Source organism: Alosa alosa, chromosome 5, assembly GCF_017589495.1.
Source record: "Alosa alosa isolate M-15738 ecotype Scorff River chromosome 5, AALO_Geno_1.1, whole genome shotgun sequence".
Lineage (NCBI taxonomy): Eukaryota > Metazoa > Chordata > Actinopteri > Clupeiformes > Clupeidae > Alosa > Alosa alosa.
The window spans coordinates 36,297,514-36,316,707 of NC_063193.1; the positions used below are offsets into that span (position 1 = coordinate 36,297,514).

General features: G+C 49.8%; 1 protein-coding gene across 1 annotated transcript in view; it reads left to right on the forward strand.

Annotated features, from left to right (window-relative positions):
- The window catches only part of LOC125295321 (histone-lysine N-methyltransferase SETD1B-like), a 33,445-nt gene that overhangs the window by 4,774 nt on the left and 9,477 nt on the right, over positions 1–19,194 (forward strand). Inside the window, exons 3-15 of the mRNA XM_048244589.1 lie at positions 419–517; positions 2,285–2,549; positions 3,865–3,986; positions 10,467–10,681; positions 10,793–11,014; positions 11,118–11,569; positions 11,623–11,859; positions 12,495–12,769; positions 14,979–15,116; positions 15,644–15,734; positions 17,439–17,559; positions 17,604–17,709; positions 17,824–17,920. Coding sequence (XP_048100546.1) covers positions 419–517; positions 2,285–2,549; positions 3,865–3,986; positions 10,467–10,681; positions 10,793–11,014; positions 11,118–11,569; positions 11,623–11,859; positions 12,495–12,769; positions 14,979–15,116; positions 15,644–15,734; positions 17,439–17,559; positions 17,604–17,709; positions 17,824–17,920 — 2,440 coding nt within the window. The remainder of the gene's footprint in view (positions 1–418; positions 518–2,284; positions 2,550–3,864; positions 3,987–10,466; positions 10,682–10,792; positions 11,015–11,117; positions 11,570–11,622; positions 11,860–12,494; positions 12,770–14,978; positions 15,117–15,643; positions 15,735–17,438; positions 17,560–17,603; positions 17,710–17,823; positions 17,921–19,194) is intronic.

Below are 19,194 nucleotides of genomic sequence, written 5' to 3' on the forward strand. Positions count from 1 at the left end.
CATTAGAACTCAGGGCTGTTCTGTCTGTGATCATTAGAACTCAGGGCTGTTCCGTCTGTAATCATTAGAACTCAGGGCTGTTCTGTCTGTGATCATTAGAACTCAGGGCTGTTCCGTCTGTAATCATTAGAACTCAGGGCTGTTCCGTCTGTAATCATTAGAACTCAGGGCCGTTCTGAAATGTGATGTCTGTCTGTAATCATTAGAACTCAGGGCCGTTCTGAAATGTGATGTCTGTCTGTAATCATTAGAACTCAGGGCTGTTCTGTCTGTCTGTAATCATTAGAACTCAGGACTGTTCTGTCTGTGTGTGATCATTAGAACTCAGGGCTGTTCCGTCTGTAATCATTAGAACTCAGGGCTGTTCTGTCTGTGATCATTAGAACTCAGGACTGTTCTGTCTGTCTGTGATCATTAGAACTCAGGGCTGTTTCCTGTGGATGCGGTCAGAGACCCACGAATACGCCGTCTCTGGACTAAACTCCACCGGGCAGACCTTCCAGTCCCACAGTTTCACGTGAGGCCTGAAAACACACCAGAAACTCATATGCAGTATAATGGCATTACGTATAACCAAACAGGATCTACTAAGAAATATGTTTTGTAACTTTAGAACAAAACATGACACGATCTACCAAGAAATATGTTGTGTAACTTTAGAACAAAACATGACACGATCTACCAAGAAATATGTTGTGTAACTTTAGAACAAAACATGACACGATCTACCAAGAAATATGTTGTGTAACTTTAGAACAAAACATGACACGATCTACCAAGAAATATGTTGTGTAACTTTAGAACAAAACATGACACGATCTACCAAGAAATATGTTATTGTGTAACTTCAGAACAAAAACATGACCGCGATCTACCAAAATATGTTGTGTAACTTCAGAACAAAACATGACACGATCTACCAAAATATGTTGTGTAACTTTAGAACAAAACATGACACGATCTACCAAGAAATATGTTGTGTAACTTTAGAACAAAACATGACCACGATCTACCAAAGAAATATGTTGTGTAACTTTAGGAACAAAACCTGACCACGAATCTACCAAGAAATATGTTTGTGTAACTTTAGAACAAAACATGACCACGATCTACCAAGAAATATGTTTATTAACTTTAGAACAAAACATGACCACGATCTACAAGACATATGTTGTGTAACTTTAAGAACAAAACATGACAAACCAAAATATGTTGTGTAACTTTAGAGACAAAACATGACGATCTACCAAGACATATGTTGTGTAACTTCAGAACAAAAACATGACCACGATCTACCAAGAAATATGTTGTGTAACTTAGAACAAACATGAATGATTCACCAAGAAATATATGTTTTGTGTAATCCTTTAGGAACAAAACATGACACCTATCTACCAAGAAATATATGTTGTGTAACTTCAGAACAAAACATGACACGATTCACCAAGAAATATGTTGTAGGTAACTTCAGAACAAAACATGACACGACTAACAACATATACAGGTAACTTTAGGAACAAAACATGACACCTATCTACCAAGAAATATGTTGTGTAACTTTAGAACAAAACATGACACTCCATCTACCAGTAAAGAGCAGCCAGAACTTAGAACAAAACATGACACGATCTACCAAGAAATATATGTTGCGGGTAACTTTTAGAACAAAACATGACACGACAACAAGAAATATATATGTTGTGGGTAACTTTTAGAACAAAACATGACACTTATCTACCACAAGACATATGTTATGTAACTTTAGAACAAAACATGACACCTATCTACCAAGAAATATGTTGCAATCCTTTAGAACAAAACACATTACCTATCTCCACCAAGAAATATGTTTGTGTAACTTCAGAACAAAACATGACACATTTAGTGAAACATCTTTATGTAACTTTTGTGTTTGTGTTTGTTCCTTGATTGGCTGTTTACGTCTCTCATCACTAAGACACTTTGGAGAAAAAAAGTTTTCGGAAAATAATTGCAATGTGTTAGCCTGAGCATTTGTTAGCAAAGCCTATATATATACGTTAGTATTTCTGATATGTTGCTGATTGGATCATAAACGGCCACAGCAACAAAGAGGAATGACTGACAATGACTGACTCTTCTGTATTATTGTGTTACATTACTTTATTACATTGTGTTATTATTATTATATTACTGGGTATGTATTATATTGTGTTATTAATATATTATTGTGTATGTATTACATTGTGTTATTAATATATTATTGTGTATGTATTACATTGTGTTATTATTATTATATATTCAGGCTGACGAATATTACGTGGGACCTCCCAAAGAGGTCACTTTTGCAAGGCTGAATGACAACGTGAGCGAGGCCTTCTTGACTGACATGTGTCAGAAGTATGGAGCTGTGCAGCAGGTAGAGATTTGCTACAGTCCGAACAGTAGGAAGCACCTGGGAGTGGCCAGGGTTATCTTTTCAGCTGTGAAGGCAGCCAAGGAAGCCGTTAAGGGTTTACATAACACCTCTGTCATGGGCAACATCATCCACGTCCAGCTTGACCCCAAAGGTAAGACTCAGTTATGCTAGCACAGCGTTAATGTGTTGATATGCTAGCACAGCGTTAATGTGTTGATATAATAGCACACCGTTAATGTGTTGATATAATATTTCCCGATGTGTATGTTAGGAGTTGCGTTGCATCACACACACACACACACACACACACCACACAGACACACACACACACACACACACACACCACACAGACACACACACACACACACACACACACACACACACACACTCACACCACACAGACACGCACACACACACACACACACACACACACACACCACATAGACAAATGTTTTCATATAGAGTATAATGTTCTCTGATGGACAGATTTTACTATCTTTTTTGATTCCACTCTTTTCTTGTCAAGCTCCCTCCTCCGGGAAGAACATGCCAGTTCTATAATGTTCTGTGTATCGCGATGTCTCCCTCAAGGCTGATTCATGCTTCTGCGTCGAATGCGTGGTTTATGAACCCCTCTGCGTCGCCCGCTGACCCTCCGACCCCTCATCATGCTTCGACCTCCAAACAATTTGTAACTGCGTCGAGGCCTACTTGCCAAGGGGCTGTGATTGAATCAGCTTCGTCCTTTGTGTTGATAGCCGGTGTTTTCAAGCAGCCTGCTGTGGTAGCAGCAACATGCTAGTTCACTGACAGCTTTGCAAATAAACTCAGATATATTTTGGTTACAATGAAGGGGTTATCCGTTTGTAAAGTGTCTATATGTCAGTACCGTTTTGAAATTAATACTTTGCCAGCAAGCAGTTCTTTGTGGACAGTTGTGCTTAAGTTTGCTTGCTAACATAACATAAACTGGCTGGCAAACACCTTGCAAATAACCTCAGACTTATTTTCTGGTTACAATAACATAATGTCAATGGATTTTACTGTATCTATTTCTCGATACTTTTTACAAAATCTAAGCAAGAAAGTTTTTGTAAAAAGTAAATTAATTTTATATGAATTTGAATATTTTAGCACATTTGCCATGAGTACCGTTTCAATGGTGAGCGACCATAGACTATAAAATAGTGAGCGACGCAGACGCAGGCGACACCGAACTTTGAAACCACACATCCCCTAGCATTATGGCTGTGAAATGCACCACGATGCAAAGCAACCCCGACGCAGAACTCTGAAAGGATCACCGTAGGAACGGAACGCCGTAGGAAAGGAATGCTGTAGGAGCGACAGCGTAGCTACAGCGTGGAGTTGATGCGGAAGCATGAATCAGCCTGTCTGTAATGTTCTGTAATGTTCTGTGTATCTCCAGTTCTGTAATGTTCTGTGTATGTCCATGTCTCTCTCAGGGGAAAATCAGATGCGCTACGTGCAGTTCATCCTGGGTGGTGGCTACACCCCTCAAACAGTGCCTGTGGGTCCGGAGGCTCTGGAGGCCTCGTCTGCCCTCTGCCTCCCTCACGACCTCATGGTGAAGCCCCCTACGTAGCCCCGCTAACACCAGACCAGTGCCCCCTATGTAACGTAGCCCCGCTAACACCAGACCAGTGCCCCCTATGTAACGTGAGCCCCGGGCCAATACCCAGACCAGTGCCCCTATGTAACGAGTTCGCTAACACCAGACCAGTGCCCTCTATGTAACGTGAGCCCGCCAACACGACCAGTGCCCCTACGTATTCCCGCCATCAGCAGACCAGTGCCCCCACGAACGAAGGCCTCGCCAACACCAGACCAGTGCCCCTAATGGAGCCTCGCCATTCATACCAGTGCCCCCTACATAACGTAGCCTCACTAACGCCAGACCAGTGCCCCCTATGTAACGTAGCCCTGCTAACGCCAGACCAGTGCCCTTGCGTAACGTAGCCCTGCTAACACCAGACCAGTGCCCCACGAACGAGCCCCCATGCACACCAGACCAGTGCCCCCTGGCCGAGCCCCGGCTCAGTACCAGACCAGTGCCCCCAGGCCACGTAGCCCTGCCAACAGCAGACCAGTGTCCTCTATGTAGCCCCGCTAACAGCAGACCAGTGCACCCTACGTAGCCTCGCTAACACTAGACCAGTGCCTCACGTAATGTAGCCCAACACCAGACCAGCCTCACGAATGTAGCCTCACTAACACCAGACGCCCCCACGTAATCTTAGCCTACCTAACAATTGGGTAGACCAGTGCCCCTACGTAATGTAGCCTCGCTTAACAGCAGACCAGTGCCCCCTACGAAAGCCCCACCAACACTGTAATTTGTGCCCCTATATAACGTGAGCCTCGCTAACACCAGACCAGTGCCCCCTACTGCAGAACGTGAGCCTCGCTAACACTACAGACCAGTGCCCCTACGCACGTGAAAGGTTAATGCCAGACCAGTGCCCCTATATAAATGAAGCCTCACTAACGCCAGACCATGCCCCTATGTAACGTGAGCCCTGCTAACGCCAGACCTCGCAGTGCCCCTGGGCAACGTGTAGCCCCAGCACACCAGACCAGTGCCTCTACGTAACGAGCCTCACACCAGACCAGGCTCCCTACGTGAGCCTCACTAATACCAGACCAGTGCCCCTTGGTGTTACGTGAGCCTCGCCAGCAGACCAGTGCCCTATAGCCCCGCTTAACAGCAGACCAGTGCACCCTACGTAGCCCCGCTAACACCAGACCAGTGCCCCCTACGTAACGTAGCCCTCAATACAGATCAGTGCACCCTTGGCTGCAGCCTCGCTTAACACTAATTCAGCCCCTTTACGAACGTGAGCTCCTGCTAATACTCCAGACCAGTGCCCCTACGTAACGTAGCTCACTCAATACCAGACTGTCTCTATACGTGAGCTCACAGCAGAGACCAGTGTCCTCTATAGCCCGCCACCAGCAGACCAATGCACCCTGCCGTGAGCTTCGCTTAACACCTGACCAGTGCCCCTACGTAGCCCCAAGCAATACTCCAGACCAGTGCCCCTATGTAACGAGCCTGCCAACAGCAGACCAGTACCCCCCACGAGCCCCGCCACCACCCAGACCAGTGCCCCCTACGTAATGTAGCCCAGCTAACACCAGACCAGTGCCTCCTCTGTAGCCCCGCTAACAGCAGACCAGTGCCCCTAATGAACGTGAGCCCTGCTAACAGCATACCAGTGCACCCTACGTGAGCTCCTCACTAACACCAGACCAGTGCCTCACGAGCCTCACTAACACCAGACCAGTGCCCCCACGTAACGTGAGCCTCCTGCTAATGCAGAACAGTGCCCCCTCACGTAGCCCCCACTAACACCTCAGACCAGTGCCCCTCAAGTGCAACATAGCCTCGGGCTTAACAGCAGACCAGTGCCCCTACGAGCCCCACTAACACCAGACCAGGGCCCCCACGTAACGTGAGCCTAACACCACAGACCAGTGCCCCTAATGTAACGTAGCCCCAACACCAGACCAGTGCCCCCTACGAACGTAGCCTTGCTAATGCCAGACCAGTGCCCCTATATAACGTAGCCCTTCAACGCCAGACCAGTGCCCTTACATGTAACGTGAGCCTAACACCAGGTTCAGTGCCCCATAATGAGCCCCACTAATACCAGACTAGTGCCCCCTATGTTACGTAGCCTCGCCAACAGCAGACCAGTGTCCTCTCTGGTGTAGCCCCGCCAGCAGACCAGTGCAATCTTTGCCCAGCCTCGCTTAACACCTGACCAGTGCCCCTACGCTACGTAGAAAGGCCTGCCTATACCTGGGTATTCAGTGCCCTTTGCTCACTATAATTGCCAGACCAGTGCACCCTACGAACGAGCCCTACTAACAGCAGACCAGTGCCCCCTACGTAACGTAGCCTCACTAACAGCAGACCAGTGCCCCCTACGTAGCCTCACGAATAACAGACCAGTGCCCCCTATGTAACGTAGCCCTGCTAACACCAGACCAGTGCCCCCTACATAGCCTCGCTAACAGCAGACCAGTGTCCTCTATGTAGCCCCGCTAACATCAGACCAGTTCACCCTACGTAACGTAGCCCAGCTAACACCAGACCAGTGCCCCCTACGCACGAGCCTCGCTAACAGCAGACCAGTGCCCCCTACGTAACGTAGCCCTGCTAACACCAGACCAGTGCCCCTTCGTAACGTAGCCTCGCTAACAGCAGACCAGTGTCCTCTATGTAGCCCCGCTAACAGCAGACCAGTGCACCCTACGTAACATAGTCCAGCTTAACACCAGACCAGTGCCCCCTACGTAATGTAGCCCTGCTAATACCAGACCAGTGCCCCCTACGTAATGTAGCCCTGCTAACAGCAGACCAGTGTTCTCTATGTAGCCTCACTAACAGCAGACCAGTGCCCCCTACGTAGCATAGCCCTGCTAACAGCAGACCAGTGCCCCCTACGTAACGTAGCCTCGCTAACACCAGACCACTGCCCCTACGTAGCCTCACTAACACCAGACCAGTGCCCCCTACGTAACGTAGCCTCACTAACACCAGACCAGTGCCCCCTACGTAATGTAGCCCCGCTAACAGCAGACCAGTGCCCCCTACGTAGCCCCACTAACACCAGACCAGGGCCCCCTACATAACGTAGCCTCGCTAACACCAGACCAGTGCCCCCTACGTAACGTAGCCTCGCTAACACCAGACCAGTGCCCCCTACGAACGTATGAGCGCCCTGCTAATGCCAGACCAGTGCCCCCTATATAACGTAGCCTCACTAACGCCAGACCAGTGCCCCCTATGTAACGTAGCCCTGCTAACGCCAGACCAGTGCCCCCTAAGTAACGTAGCCCTGCTAACACCAGACCAGTGCCCCCTACGTAACGTAGCCTCGCTAACACCAGACCAGTGCCCCCTACGTAGCCTCACTAATACCAGACCAGTGCCCCCTATGTTACGTAGCCTCGCTAACAGCAGACCAGTGTCCTCTATGTAGCCCCGCTAACAGCAGACCAGTGCACCCTACGTAGCCTCGCTAACACTAGACCAGTGCCCCCTACGTAACGTAGCCCTGCTAACAGCAGATCAGTGCACCCTACGTAGCCTCGCTAACACTAGACCAGTGCCCCCTACGTAACGTAGCCCTGCTAACACCAGACCAGTGCCCCCTACGTAACGTAGCTTCACTAATACCAGACCAGTGCCCCCTATGTTACGTAGCCTCGCTAACAGCAGACCAGTGTCCTCTATATAGCCCCGCTAACAGCAGACCAATGCACCCTACGTAGCTTCGCTAACACCTGACCAGTGCCCCCTACGTAGCCCTGCTAACACCAGACCAGTGCCCCCTATGTAACGTAGCCCTGCTAACAGCAGACCAGTACCCCCTACGTAGCCCCGCTAACACCAGACCAGTGCCCCCTACGTAATGTAGCCCAGCTAACACCAGACCAGTGCCTCCTCTGTAGCCCCGCTAACAGCAGACCAGTGCCCCCTACGTAACGTAGCCCTGCTAACAGCATACCAGTGCACCCTACGTAGCCTCACTAACACCAGACCAGTGCCCCCTACGTAGCCTCACTAACACCAGACCAGTGCCCCCTACGTAACGTAGCCCTGCTAACAGCAGACCAGTGCCCCCTACGTAGCCCCACTAACACCAGACCAGTGCCCCCGCGTAACATAGCCTCGCTAACAGCAGACCAGTGCCCCCTACGTAGCCCCACTAACACCAGACCAGGGCCCCTACGCACGAGCGCCTCGCTAACACCAGACCAGTGCCCCTACGAACGAGAGCCCTAACACCAGACCAGTGCCAGTGCCCCTAATAAACGTGAAAGCCCCACGCCAGACCAGTGCCCCCTATATAACGTAGCCTCACTAACGCCAGACCAGTGCCCCCTATGTAACGTAGCCTCGCTAACACCAGACCAGTGCCCCATACGTAGCCTCACTAATACCAGACTAGTGCCCCCTATGTTACGTAGCCTCGCTAACAGCAGACCAGTGTCCTCTATGTAGCCCCGCTAACAGCAGACCAGTGCACCCTACCTAGCCTCGCTAACACCTGACCAGTGCCCCCTACGTTACGTAGCCTGCCTATACCAGACCAGTGCCCTCTTTGTAGCCCCACTAATACCAGACCAGTGCACCCTACGTAACGTAGCCCTACTAACAGCAGACCAGTGCCCCCTACGTAACGTAGCCTCACTAACAGCAGACCAGTGCCCCCTACGTAGCCTCACGAATAACAGACCAGTGCCCCCTATGTAACGTAGCCCTGCTAACACCAGACCAGTGCCCCCTACATAGCCTCGCTAACAGCAGACCAGTGTCCTCTATGTAGCCCCGCTAACAGCAGACCAGTTCACCCTACGTAACGTAGCCCAGCTAACACCAGACCAGTGCCCCCTACGTAACGTAGCCTCGCTAACAGCAGACCAGTGCCCCCTACGTAACGTAGCCCTGCTAACACCAGACCAGTGCCCCCTTCGTAACGTAGCCTCGTTAACAGCAGACCAGTGTCCTCTATGTAGCCCCGCTAACAGCAGACCAGTGCACCCTACGTAACATAGTCCAGCTAACACCAGACCAGTGCCCCCTACGTAATGTAGCCCTGCTAATACCAGACCAGTGCCCCCTACGTAATGTAGCCCTGCTAACAGCAGACCAGTGTTCTCTATGTAGCCTCACTAACAGCAGACCAGTGCCCCCTACGTAGCATAGCCCTGCTAACAGCAGACCAGTGCCCCCTACGTAACGTAGCCTCGCTAACACCAGACCACTGCCCCCTACGTAGCCTCACTAACACCAGACCAGTGCCCCCTACGTAACGTAGTCCCGCTAACAGCAGACCAGTGCCCCCTACGTAGCTCCGCTAACACCAGACCAGTGCCCCTTACGTAACGTAGCTTCGCTAACACGAGACCAGTGCCCCCTACGTAACGTAGCCCCACTAACACCAGACCAGTGCCCCCTACGTATTCTCACTAATACCAGACCAGTGCCCCCTACGTAGCCCCACTAACTCCAGACCAGTGTCCCCTATGTAGCCTCGCTAACAGCAGACCAGTGTCCTCTATGTAGCCCCGCTAACAGCAGACCAGTGCACCCTACGTAACATAGCCCCGCTAACACCAGACCAGTGCCCCCTACGTAACATAGCCTCGCTAACACCAGACCAGTGCCCCCTACTTAACGTAGCCCCACTAACACCAGACCAGTGCCCCCTACGTAGCATCACTAACACCAGACCAGTGCCCCCTACGTAGCCTCACTAACACCAGACCAGTGCCCCCTACGTAACGTAGTCCCGCTAACAGCAGACCAGTGCCCCCTACGTAGCTCCGCTAACACCAGACCAGTGCCCCCTATGTAACGTAGCCCGCTAACACTTCACCAGTGCCCTCTATGTAGCCTTGCTAACAGCAGACCAGTGCACCCTACGGGGCCCCGCTAACACCAGATCAGTGCTCAGTGTTGGCTATCTGGAGATTTGTAGTTCGGATGACCTCATGTCAAATTCCCATCTCATGCTATATGAGACCGATAACCCTGTCTAGTCGTCTTTATGAAATTATCAATCTATTTACTTCTCACACCAGACCAGTGCACCCTACGTAGCCTCACTAACACCAGACCAGTGCCCCCTATGTAGCCTCACTAACACCAGACCAGTGCCCCCTATGTAACGTAGCCCGCTAACACTTGACCAGTGCCCTCTATGTAGCCTCGCTAACAGCAGACATGTGCACCCTACGGGGCCCCGCTAACACCAGATCAGAGACTGAGACTGATAACCCTGTCTAGTCATCTTTATGAAATTATCAATCTATTTACTTCTCTGTGTCGTCTATTAGGTTGTACCCTGTTGAATGCTGAAGTTTGACTGAATTTCTGTCTACTATTATATTATTATAGCTACTGCATATTACTTGCTTGAATTATGTGCTCAAGCTACATCACTACATGTGAGCTACTCCTTCATTAAACAACAATGTTAGTTAGTCAACATAAAGAAAATAACTCCTCTCACTGCTCCACCCCCATCAGGTTGGCGAGCCAATGAGGAGGCTGGAATTAAGGTCCTCCTCCTTAGACCTCTGTGCCTCATTGGATGCCTCCACGCCACTCTCCCTGGACACCGCCTACTCCAGCATGCACCAGGACACTCCTAGCAGTGTGTGGCAGACGCCTCTGTCCCTGGACACCCCGAGTACGTCCCCCCAGTCGCACGCCATGCCCCACACCCCCCCACCGTCGGACCTGTTGCCCTTCCACCCCCCCACCTGACGTGAGGGGATAACCCTGTCCTTCCAGGACCTGTCCTGGACTCCAAGCCCTTATCCTCATCCAGGGCCGTGTCTCGCAGCCCTCAGCTGTCCTCCGCGACTCCCCGCGGCCAAGCTTGCCTCGGCCACCTCGGGTGTCCACCAGGGCCCCCGCTACCCCGTCAGGCTGGTAACCGGTGCCGGTGCGCACCCTCGGCCGGGACCGGGGGCCCCTCGGGGTGGGGGCCGAGGACACAGGAGACTCAAGCACCAGGACGCGTACAACCGCCGGGTGGAGCATCACTATGCACCGGGCTCAGCTCCCAGCAGGTGGTTTCCCCAGCTGCTCTGAAGGTGCTGACGGGGCCCATCACACTGGAGCCTCGGGTCCAGCCTCTGCTGCGGCTGCTGCTGTCTGCTGAGTCACCAGCAGGTGTCGCTCTAGCTCCCCGCCAGAGGCGACGCGGCACGGACGCAGCCCGGGAGCGGGCGTGCTGCAGCACGGACGGTGCCCGATGGCGGCAACCGCACGGACCCGACCCGATGGCGGCTTCAGCTGCGCAGACGAGCCGATGGCGGCTGCAGCCACCGGACGAACCGATGGCGGCTGCAGCACGGACGAGCCCGATGGCTCTCAGATCGATACTGGTGTGTCCACAGGGTCACACTCCTCTCAGACCCGTCGGGCTGCTGGCCAAGAGAACAGGAAGTCACTCGATGAACTTCCTCTGTGCGGGTTTGCGTCTCCGAGTGCAGGCGTTGTGCTCTGTGCGGCGGTGGCAGAGGCGGGGAAGTGGATGGAGCTCTGGGAGGCTCTTACCCAGCGGCACCAGAGCCATGTCGTTCACCTCCGCTTTCAGATCCAGAGAAATGCCTTTATCCTGGGTCGCCTGCCCCACAAACCTGCCCCTCTCCTTGTTCTCTTACCCCTGATCAAGAGCATGATGCCAGCCTGGACTCCCGCATTGAGATGCTCCTCTCGGGCAAGCAGATGTCGGGGCTGCCCTTGGTGCCCTCTCCACCCTCCCCCTCTGGGGTGCAGTCTCCCCCTCCACCCTCCCACTCTGGGGTGCAGTCTCCCCCTCCCCCCTCCCCCTCAGTTCCCCGCTGCTGGAGAGACTCCTGCTTGGAGGATGTCAGCCCGACTCCACTTCCTGTTTTTGAGGAGGGCGAGGGTGAGGAAGGAGAGACGGCTCATTTGACAGCATCAGTGTGCAGTTCTTACACCAGTACACCCAAGCTCAGCTCAGCAGAGTGGGAACCTGGACTCAGCGCAACCCCTCATACAATCACAGGTGTGAAACCTACCTCAACAGAATGTGTGAAAGTCTCTAGTAATGGACATGGCCCTACTGAACCAATGGCTTCCAGCACACAGATGCCCAAGGAGCATTTATTGGGTGTGTGCTTCCCTCTGTTCGGATGCCCTGTGCCCAGGCTTTTGCCCATTATCCCCTCTACCACCCTACACTCTGTTACCCCCTAACATGCCCCCCCCTGCTGGCCCCCCTCTCACTCTCTCCTGCTTACGTTGCTTACAGGTGATTGGTGGAGGGGCAGACAGAGCCACGCAAGAGGCAGTCCAGGTGTGCGAGCAGCCCCATCGACCCAGCGTCACTAGCTGGACGGGGCTCATCAGTGCGGCCCTGTGCCCACCCTCCTCTTAGGTCACTCCTCACTCCTCTCCTTCCTCCCCCTCTTCGTCCTCCTCCTCCTCTCCTTCCTCCCCCATTCCCTCCTCCTCCTCTTCCTCCTCCATTCACCGTTGTCGCTCCACCTCCACAAACTGCCACAAACCCCCCCCCACCCATGCGACCCAACTCCCCCGATGCCCCCCACCCTGCTCCTCTGCGGCCCCCCTGGCCCCCGCTGCCCTTCCTGCCCCGGTTTGACCCCTCGGTGCCCCCCCCGGGCTACGTGCCCCCCCTGCAGCTCCAGCACCAGGCCACTGTGGAGAGCGTGCTGGCCAGGGTGGCGGCCGAGCTGAAGGCCATCGTGAGGAAGGACATCCTCCGCAGGATGGTGGAGGGCGTCGCCTTCCAGGCCTTCGACCTGTGGTGGGAGGAGAAGGTCAAGAGCACAAAGGTCCAAACACTTGATATCGTATTTCAGATTATGTGCACATGTATGTTTTTATGACTGCCGCGCAGCGAACATTTTTTGTATGTTGATCTCAAGGGGCCATGTCAACCCATTCCATAACCACTCATTTCATGTATAGCGCCACCTAGTTAAACACAAAAAAGTAAAAATGAGGTGTTGTAGCATGAGGTATCTGTGACCTAATATATGAGTCAAAAAAACTGCACAGAAATTGAAAAATTGTAGGATCATTATGACACCCTCTGAGAATGCACGCCAAATGGTATGTTACTATACACCAACTGGCCTGTAAGGGTGGCGAGGAGACGGTTTTCTGTGAATATCTCCGAGGAACTGTAGGACTGGGAGGTCCACCTTTTTTTTTTTTTGTATGTTGGTCTTAAGGGGGCGTAATCAACCCATTCAATTACCACTTATTTCTGTATGGCGCCACCTAGTTAAAATTTAAAAGCAAAAAAATTAGGTGTTTTCATCACAATATCTCTGGCTGACATTGTCAAAACTGCAATTGAAAGTGTAGGATCATTATGACGCCCTCTTTCCACCAACCAACTTTCGTTCATGGGGGGGCCTTACAATAAAATAATTTATGTGTACATTTGGTGGCGATACACCAACAAAGTTCGGGACACTGAAAGACCGAGGTGCCACCCATGACTAGGGTGGGCATGTAACTACATGGGATAGCATGGAACCATGGTTTTTGTTTTGATCTGTAGCCCCCCCCCTTTGTACTAGGACCCCCCGAAGGAGGGTGGCATGAACCTGGTTTTTCTGTGTGAATCTTGAGACAGTAGGACCTAGGATGACCTATTTTTTTCCATTATGTTTGCCTCCAGGGTCATCTGTTAACCCATTCCATGTGCACGTATTGCATAAACAGATACATGCACCTTACACATACATTCACGAGTAATCATCATTATGACACATACTCACACAGTAGACTTGTAATAATGCAGCATGCATGCACGTGCGCAAACTTACACATACACAGACAGAGCCACAAACCGCACACACACACACACCCACACCATAAACATAAACGTGGCCTGCGTATACATGCACACCAATTCAAGAATTTCTCGAGATTATGAACAGATAGTTATTATTTATGGTGACTCACCACAATATCAGCATTGACCACCACACAATGATTTCCAGGTTGTACTAAATTGATGGCAAATCTGGTTAGCATCATGGCTCCGCGTAGCTAATTTGTTAAAAAACTGTTGTATTCAGGATTAATTCTGCAAACCAACCACCACAAATGGAATTCGGTTCAGCTGGGGAAACTGGAACTAATCATGTTTTTGAGGTACTTGTTGTCTAGCAGATACCAGTGAGAATTGAGTGTGGATAATGCAATTTAGTGAGACGGATTAGAATCATATAAGTAGGTCATATTTGGCCTGCTCTGCTTGGTACATCTAGTCATTCTAATTATTATTATTAGTAGTAGAAGAAGTGGAAATATAGTATTATTGGAAGCAGCAGCACTAATAGTAGTAGTAGCAGCAGTAGTAGCAGCAGCAGTAGTAGTAATAATATTAGTAGTAGTAGTAGTAGTAGTAGTAGTAGTGGTAGTAGTAATAGTAGTAGTAGCAGTAGTAGTAGTAGTAGTAGCAGTAGTAGTGGTAGTAACAGTAGTGGTAGTATTGGTGGTAGTAGTAGTAGCAGCAGTAGTAATTGTAGTAGCAGTAGTGGTAGTAGTAGCAGCAGTAGTAGTAGTAGTGGTGGTAGTAGTAGTAGTATTGGGAGTAGCAGTATCAGTAGTAGTGGTAGTAGTAGTATCAGTAGTAGTGGTAGTAGTAGTAGTGGTAGTAGTAGTAGTGGTAGTATCAGTAGTAGTGGTAGTAGTATCAGTAGTAGTGGTAGTAGTATCAGTAGTAGTAGTAGTAGTGGTAGTATCAGTAGTAGTGGTAGTAGTATCAGTAGTAGTAGTAGTAGTAGTAGTAGTAGTGGTAGTGGTAAGTCAAGTCAGCTTCAATGTTCGGGTCTGTTCAGGTCTGTGTGGCTTTTCTTGCAACTGAAACCAGCTGATCTCCTCAGACTCAGATGCAGACGAGCCACATGCTGCATTTGTTTTCCTTCTCCTTCAAACAGCTTCTGACTTCATCTTGCTTTTCACACACACACACACACACACACGCACACACACACACACACACATGCACATTCACACACACAGGCTTCTGCTCCAGTGGCGAAACCTCCTGTGTCCTCCAGAGAGGATGCCATGACCAGAGAGGATGCTGTGGCCAGACAGGACGTTGTGGCTCTGGGCGTAGTACTGGGTCTGGGGGCGTTGCGACTGCCCTCTTTTAAGGTACTAATGCACAGGCACTTCAGGAATACTTTATCTACTTAATTTGATCAAAATAAGCACAAATTATTCAATACAATTAATTAATATAAATCAGTATTGCATAACATTATTTGCATAACATTTTTATAATTTATAACTTGTTAAAATCCTACTAGTGCCTTTTGCTGAAACATATGAACAGTATGCAGATAAAGTCAAGATCAAATGAGGAAGATGATGAGGAAGATGACGATGAGGAGGAGGAGGATGAAGACTAGGGTGATGAGGATGATGATCACGATGATCCTCCTCATCACCCTAGTCCTCATCCTCCTCTTAATCCCCCTCCTCATCTTCCTCCTCATCCTCAGGAGGATGATGATGATGATGATGATATATCTGTGGCATGATGGTATCAAATGGTGAGATGGTAGGAATGGTGATGATGATATATCTGTGGCATGATGGTACCAAATGATGAGATGGTAGGAATGGTAGTGACGGTGAAGACGGAAATGACGCTTGTGATTTTGGTGACACCTGTTCAGGTGAAGAGGAAGAAGCGCCCAGGAGTGACCTCAGAGCCTCAAACCAAACGGACCTGTCCGTCCCTGTCAGAGGAAGAGGAGGCGGAGCCAGGTCAGTGTAAACCATAGGTTCTCAAGGAATCGCAGCCCGAGAAGAGGCCAATAAGCGACCAGCAGAGAAACATTTCTGGCGGCTTTGATAACATCCTGATAACATCTGATAACATCTGTAAAACTGTTAAAACTGTACTGTGTGCTTTGAAAAGAATGAATCTCCGTTTAGTGGTGTTTAGTGGCCGTCAGGGGTTTTCCTGTGGTGCTTTGGTAGCTGGAATGACCCTGAATAAGGCCTATGCTGATAGAAGCAAGGAGCACGCACTGAGACTGTTTGTTTTAAATAAGTTTGTACTTGAAATGGACTGCAACCAGAACTGTTATATCCCAAATTTGTCTGTTGAGGGTAGAGAGAACCCCAGGGATTGTGTGTGCATTGCAAGTTTTGCCAGGACTTTAGCCTCAGTTATGAATTAAAAAATGTGTTTAATGCGGTAAAAATATAAACTAGAGATGCAACCTGCTCATTAAAATCGTACAAATGGGGTTTAATGCAGTAAATATAAACTAGAGGAGCAACCTGCTCATTAAAAATCATTACAAAATGGGGTTTAATGCAGTAAATATAAACTAGAGATGCAACCTGCTCATTAAAATCGTACAAATGGGGTTTAATGCAGTAAATATAAACTGTAGATGCAACCTGCTCATTCAAATCGTGAAAATAGGGTTTAATGCGGTAAATATAAACTAGAATGCAACCTGCTCATTCAAATCATTACAAGTAAGGGGTTTAATGCGGTAAATATAAACTAGAGATGCAACCTGCTCATTAAAATCGTACAAAATGGGGTTTTAATGCGGTAAATATAAACAGAGATGCAACCTGCTCAATTTCAAATCATTACAAATGGGGTTTAATGCAGTAAATATAAACTAGAGATGCAACCTGCTCATTCAAATCATTACAAATGGGGTTTAATTTCTTTCAGTTTCTTTTTCCCCCGCCCCTTTGGTGGCCCTCAGCTTAATGTTGGGTTCCTGAATTTGCCCTCACCAATCACAACTTTGAGAACCCCTGGTGTAAACAATCTGTGTTTGGTGATGAGTTCAGCAGTACACATACCTGCAAACTAGTCGCTAGATCTGGGGGTGAGTTCAGCAGTACACATACCTGCAAACTAGTCGCTAGATCTGGGGGGGGGGACTGAACCATAACCCTAAAAACCACCAACCAACCACCATCGACCCAGGCACGGTCCGTCACAAACACAAACAGATGAGTCAGTTAGCTTACCTTAGCTTGCGCCCCAGGAAATGTAACTTCTCCTTATCCACAACCATTCACTTGCTCATTCTGTTGCCAAGGACATGTTACTAACCACCTGCCTTAGACTTCATTTTAAAATACATTGTCAACATTTGTTGTTTGGTCTGTTTTTGGCTGCATACGTGAAACATGAACGTGAGCATGTTTTTTCCGGGTTTGAGGTAGTACTCAAGAATTTTGTTCAAGGTTGACAGGTCTGAAAATGCTTTATCCATCATCAAGTCATTCAATTAGGCTAAACATAGCCTTAACTCAAAACAGCTGGTAGGCTGTTATAATAATATTTAATATTTATTATTGAATACTTCACAGGTCTACCTATAGGCATGTAATGTAAATGTAAAAAGGCTTTTCTCATTATATATACGTACATAAACATGACATGGTAGTAAATGCACCCAATAATGAGATGAATAAATTCTATAACTGCAGAGAGAGCGGACATGAGGGAGGAGTCTACGGATGTGAGGGAGGAGTCTGCGGCGGTGAGGGAGGAGTCTACGGATGTGAGGGAGGAGTCTCTGGGGCCAGCATTGGCCGAAGAGGCGTTACAGTCTCGGGGCAGGCAGGCATACTTGAACCTCTGGCACTGGACAGCGAAGCAGAGGAGGATGAGAGAGAAGAGGATTCTGGGAAGGTGGAGGACTGCCCTGCGGTGTCAGAGGATGAGGTGGACAGGAGGGAATTGGGCTCTTTTTCAAAGGTGCAAAAACACATTCCTTTGGATCCCTGTTGGATCCAGTTCCAATTGGATGTTCTTTACTCTGTCATGTGATTTGGCTCAATGTTCTCCTTTCTCCATTTACCCGGTTCTTAGTATGGGGATGATGATGACGATGATGACGATGAAGGAGAGAACACAGAAGTCAGGAGGTCACCTCCAAACAGAGAAAAGGACAAACACCCAGATTATGGTACTGATGTTGGTGTTGATGTTTTAAAAGGACAAACACCCAGATTATGGTACTGATGTTGGTGTTGATGTTTTAAAAGAAGTACAATATATAGAATACATATATAGAACTAGGTAAAGACACATTGAAGACTGGTGGTGTATACAGCACTGGAGGAGGTGTAGACAGCACTGGAGGAGGTGTAGACAGCACTGGAGGAGGTGTAGACAGCACTGGAGGAGGTGTATACAGCACTGGAGGGGAGGAGCACTGGACAGACAGCACTGGAGGGTAGGCAGCACTGGAGGAGGTGTGGGGCAACACTGGAGGGGCCCAGGCAGCACTGGAGGGGAGGTGTAGACAGCACTGGAGGGAGGTGTGAGACAGCACTGGAGGGGGAGGTGTGGAGCAAGCACTGGAGGAGGTGTAGACAGCACTGGAGGGTGTGGGCAACACCCTGGAGGGAGGTGTGGGCACAACACTGGAGGTGTGGAGCAGCACTGCAGAGGGAGGTGTAGACAACTTTGGAGGAGGTGTGGGCAACACTGGAGGGGTGTGAACAGCACTGCAGAGGAGGTGTAGACAGCACTGTGGAGGAGGTGTAGACAGCACTGGAGGGTGGAACAGCACTGGAGGAGGTGTAAGACTGCACTGGAGGAGGTGTAGACAACTGGAGGGAGGTGTAGACAACACTGGAGGAGGTCATGGAGCAACGCACTGGAGGGGTAGGCAGCTACTGGAGGAGGGTGTGAACAGCAGCACTGGAGGGAGTGAGCAGCACTGGAGGAGGTGTAGACAGCCAGCACTGGAGGGAGGTGTGAACAGCACTGCAGAGGGGAGGTGTGGAGGAGGTGTGCACTGGAGGTGTGTGAACAGCACTGGAGGAGGTGTAGACAGCACTGGAGGTGGTGTAGACAGCACTGGAGGGGAGGTGTGGAGTAACAGCACTGGAGGGTAGAGGCAGCACTGGAGGAGGTGTAGACAACACTAGGAGGACTGGAGGGAGGGTGTAGGCAACTGGAGGGTAAGGCAGCACTGGAGGAGGTGTAGCAGCACTGGAGGAGGTGTGGGCAGCACTGGAGGAGGTGTGACAGCACTGTGGAGGGTAGAGCAGCACTGGAGGTGTAGACAGAGGAGGTGTAGACAGCACTGGAGGAGGTGTGGACAGCACTGGAGGGAGGTGTAGGCACTGGAGGTGTGGAGCACTGGAGGAGGTGTAGACAGCACTGGAGGTGTAGAGAAAGGTGTGAAGCAGCACTGGAGGACTGGAGGTGTAGACAGCACTGGGGAGGTGT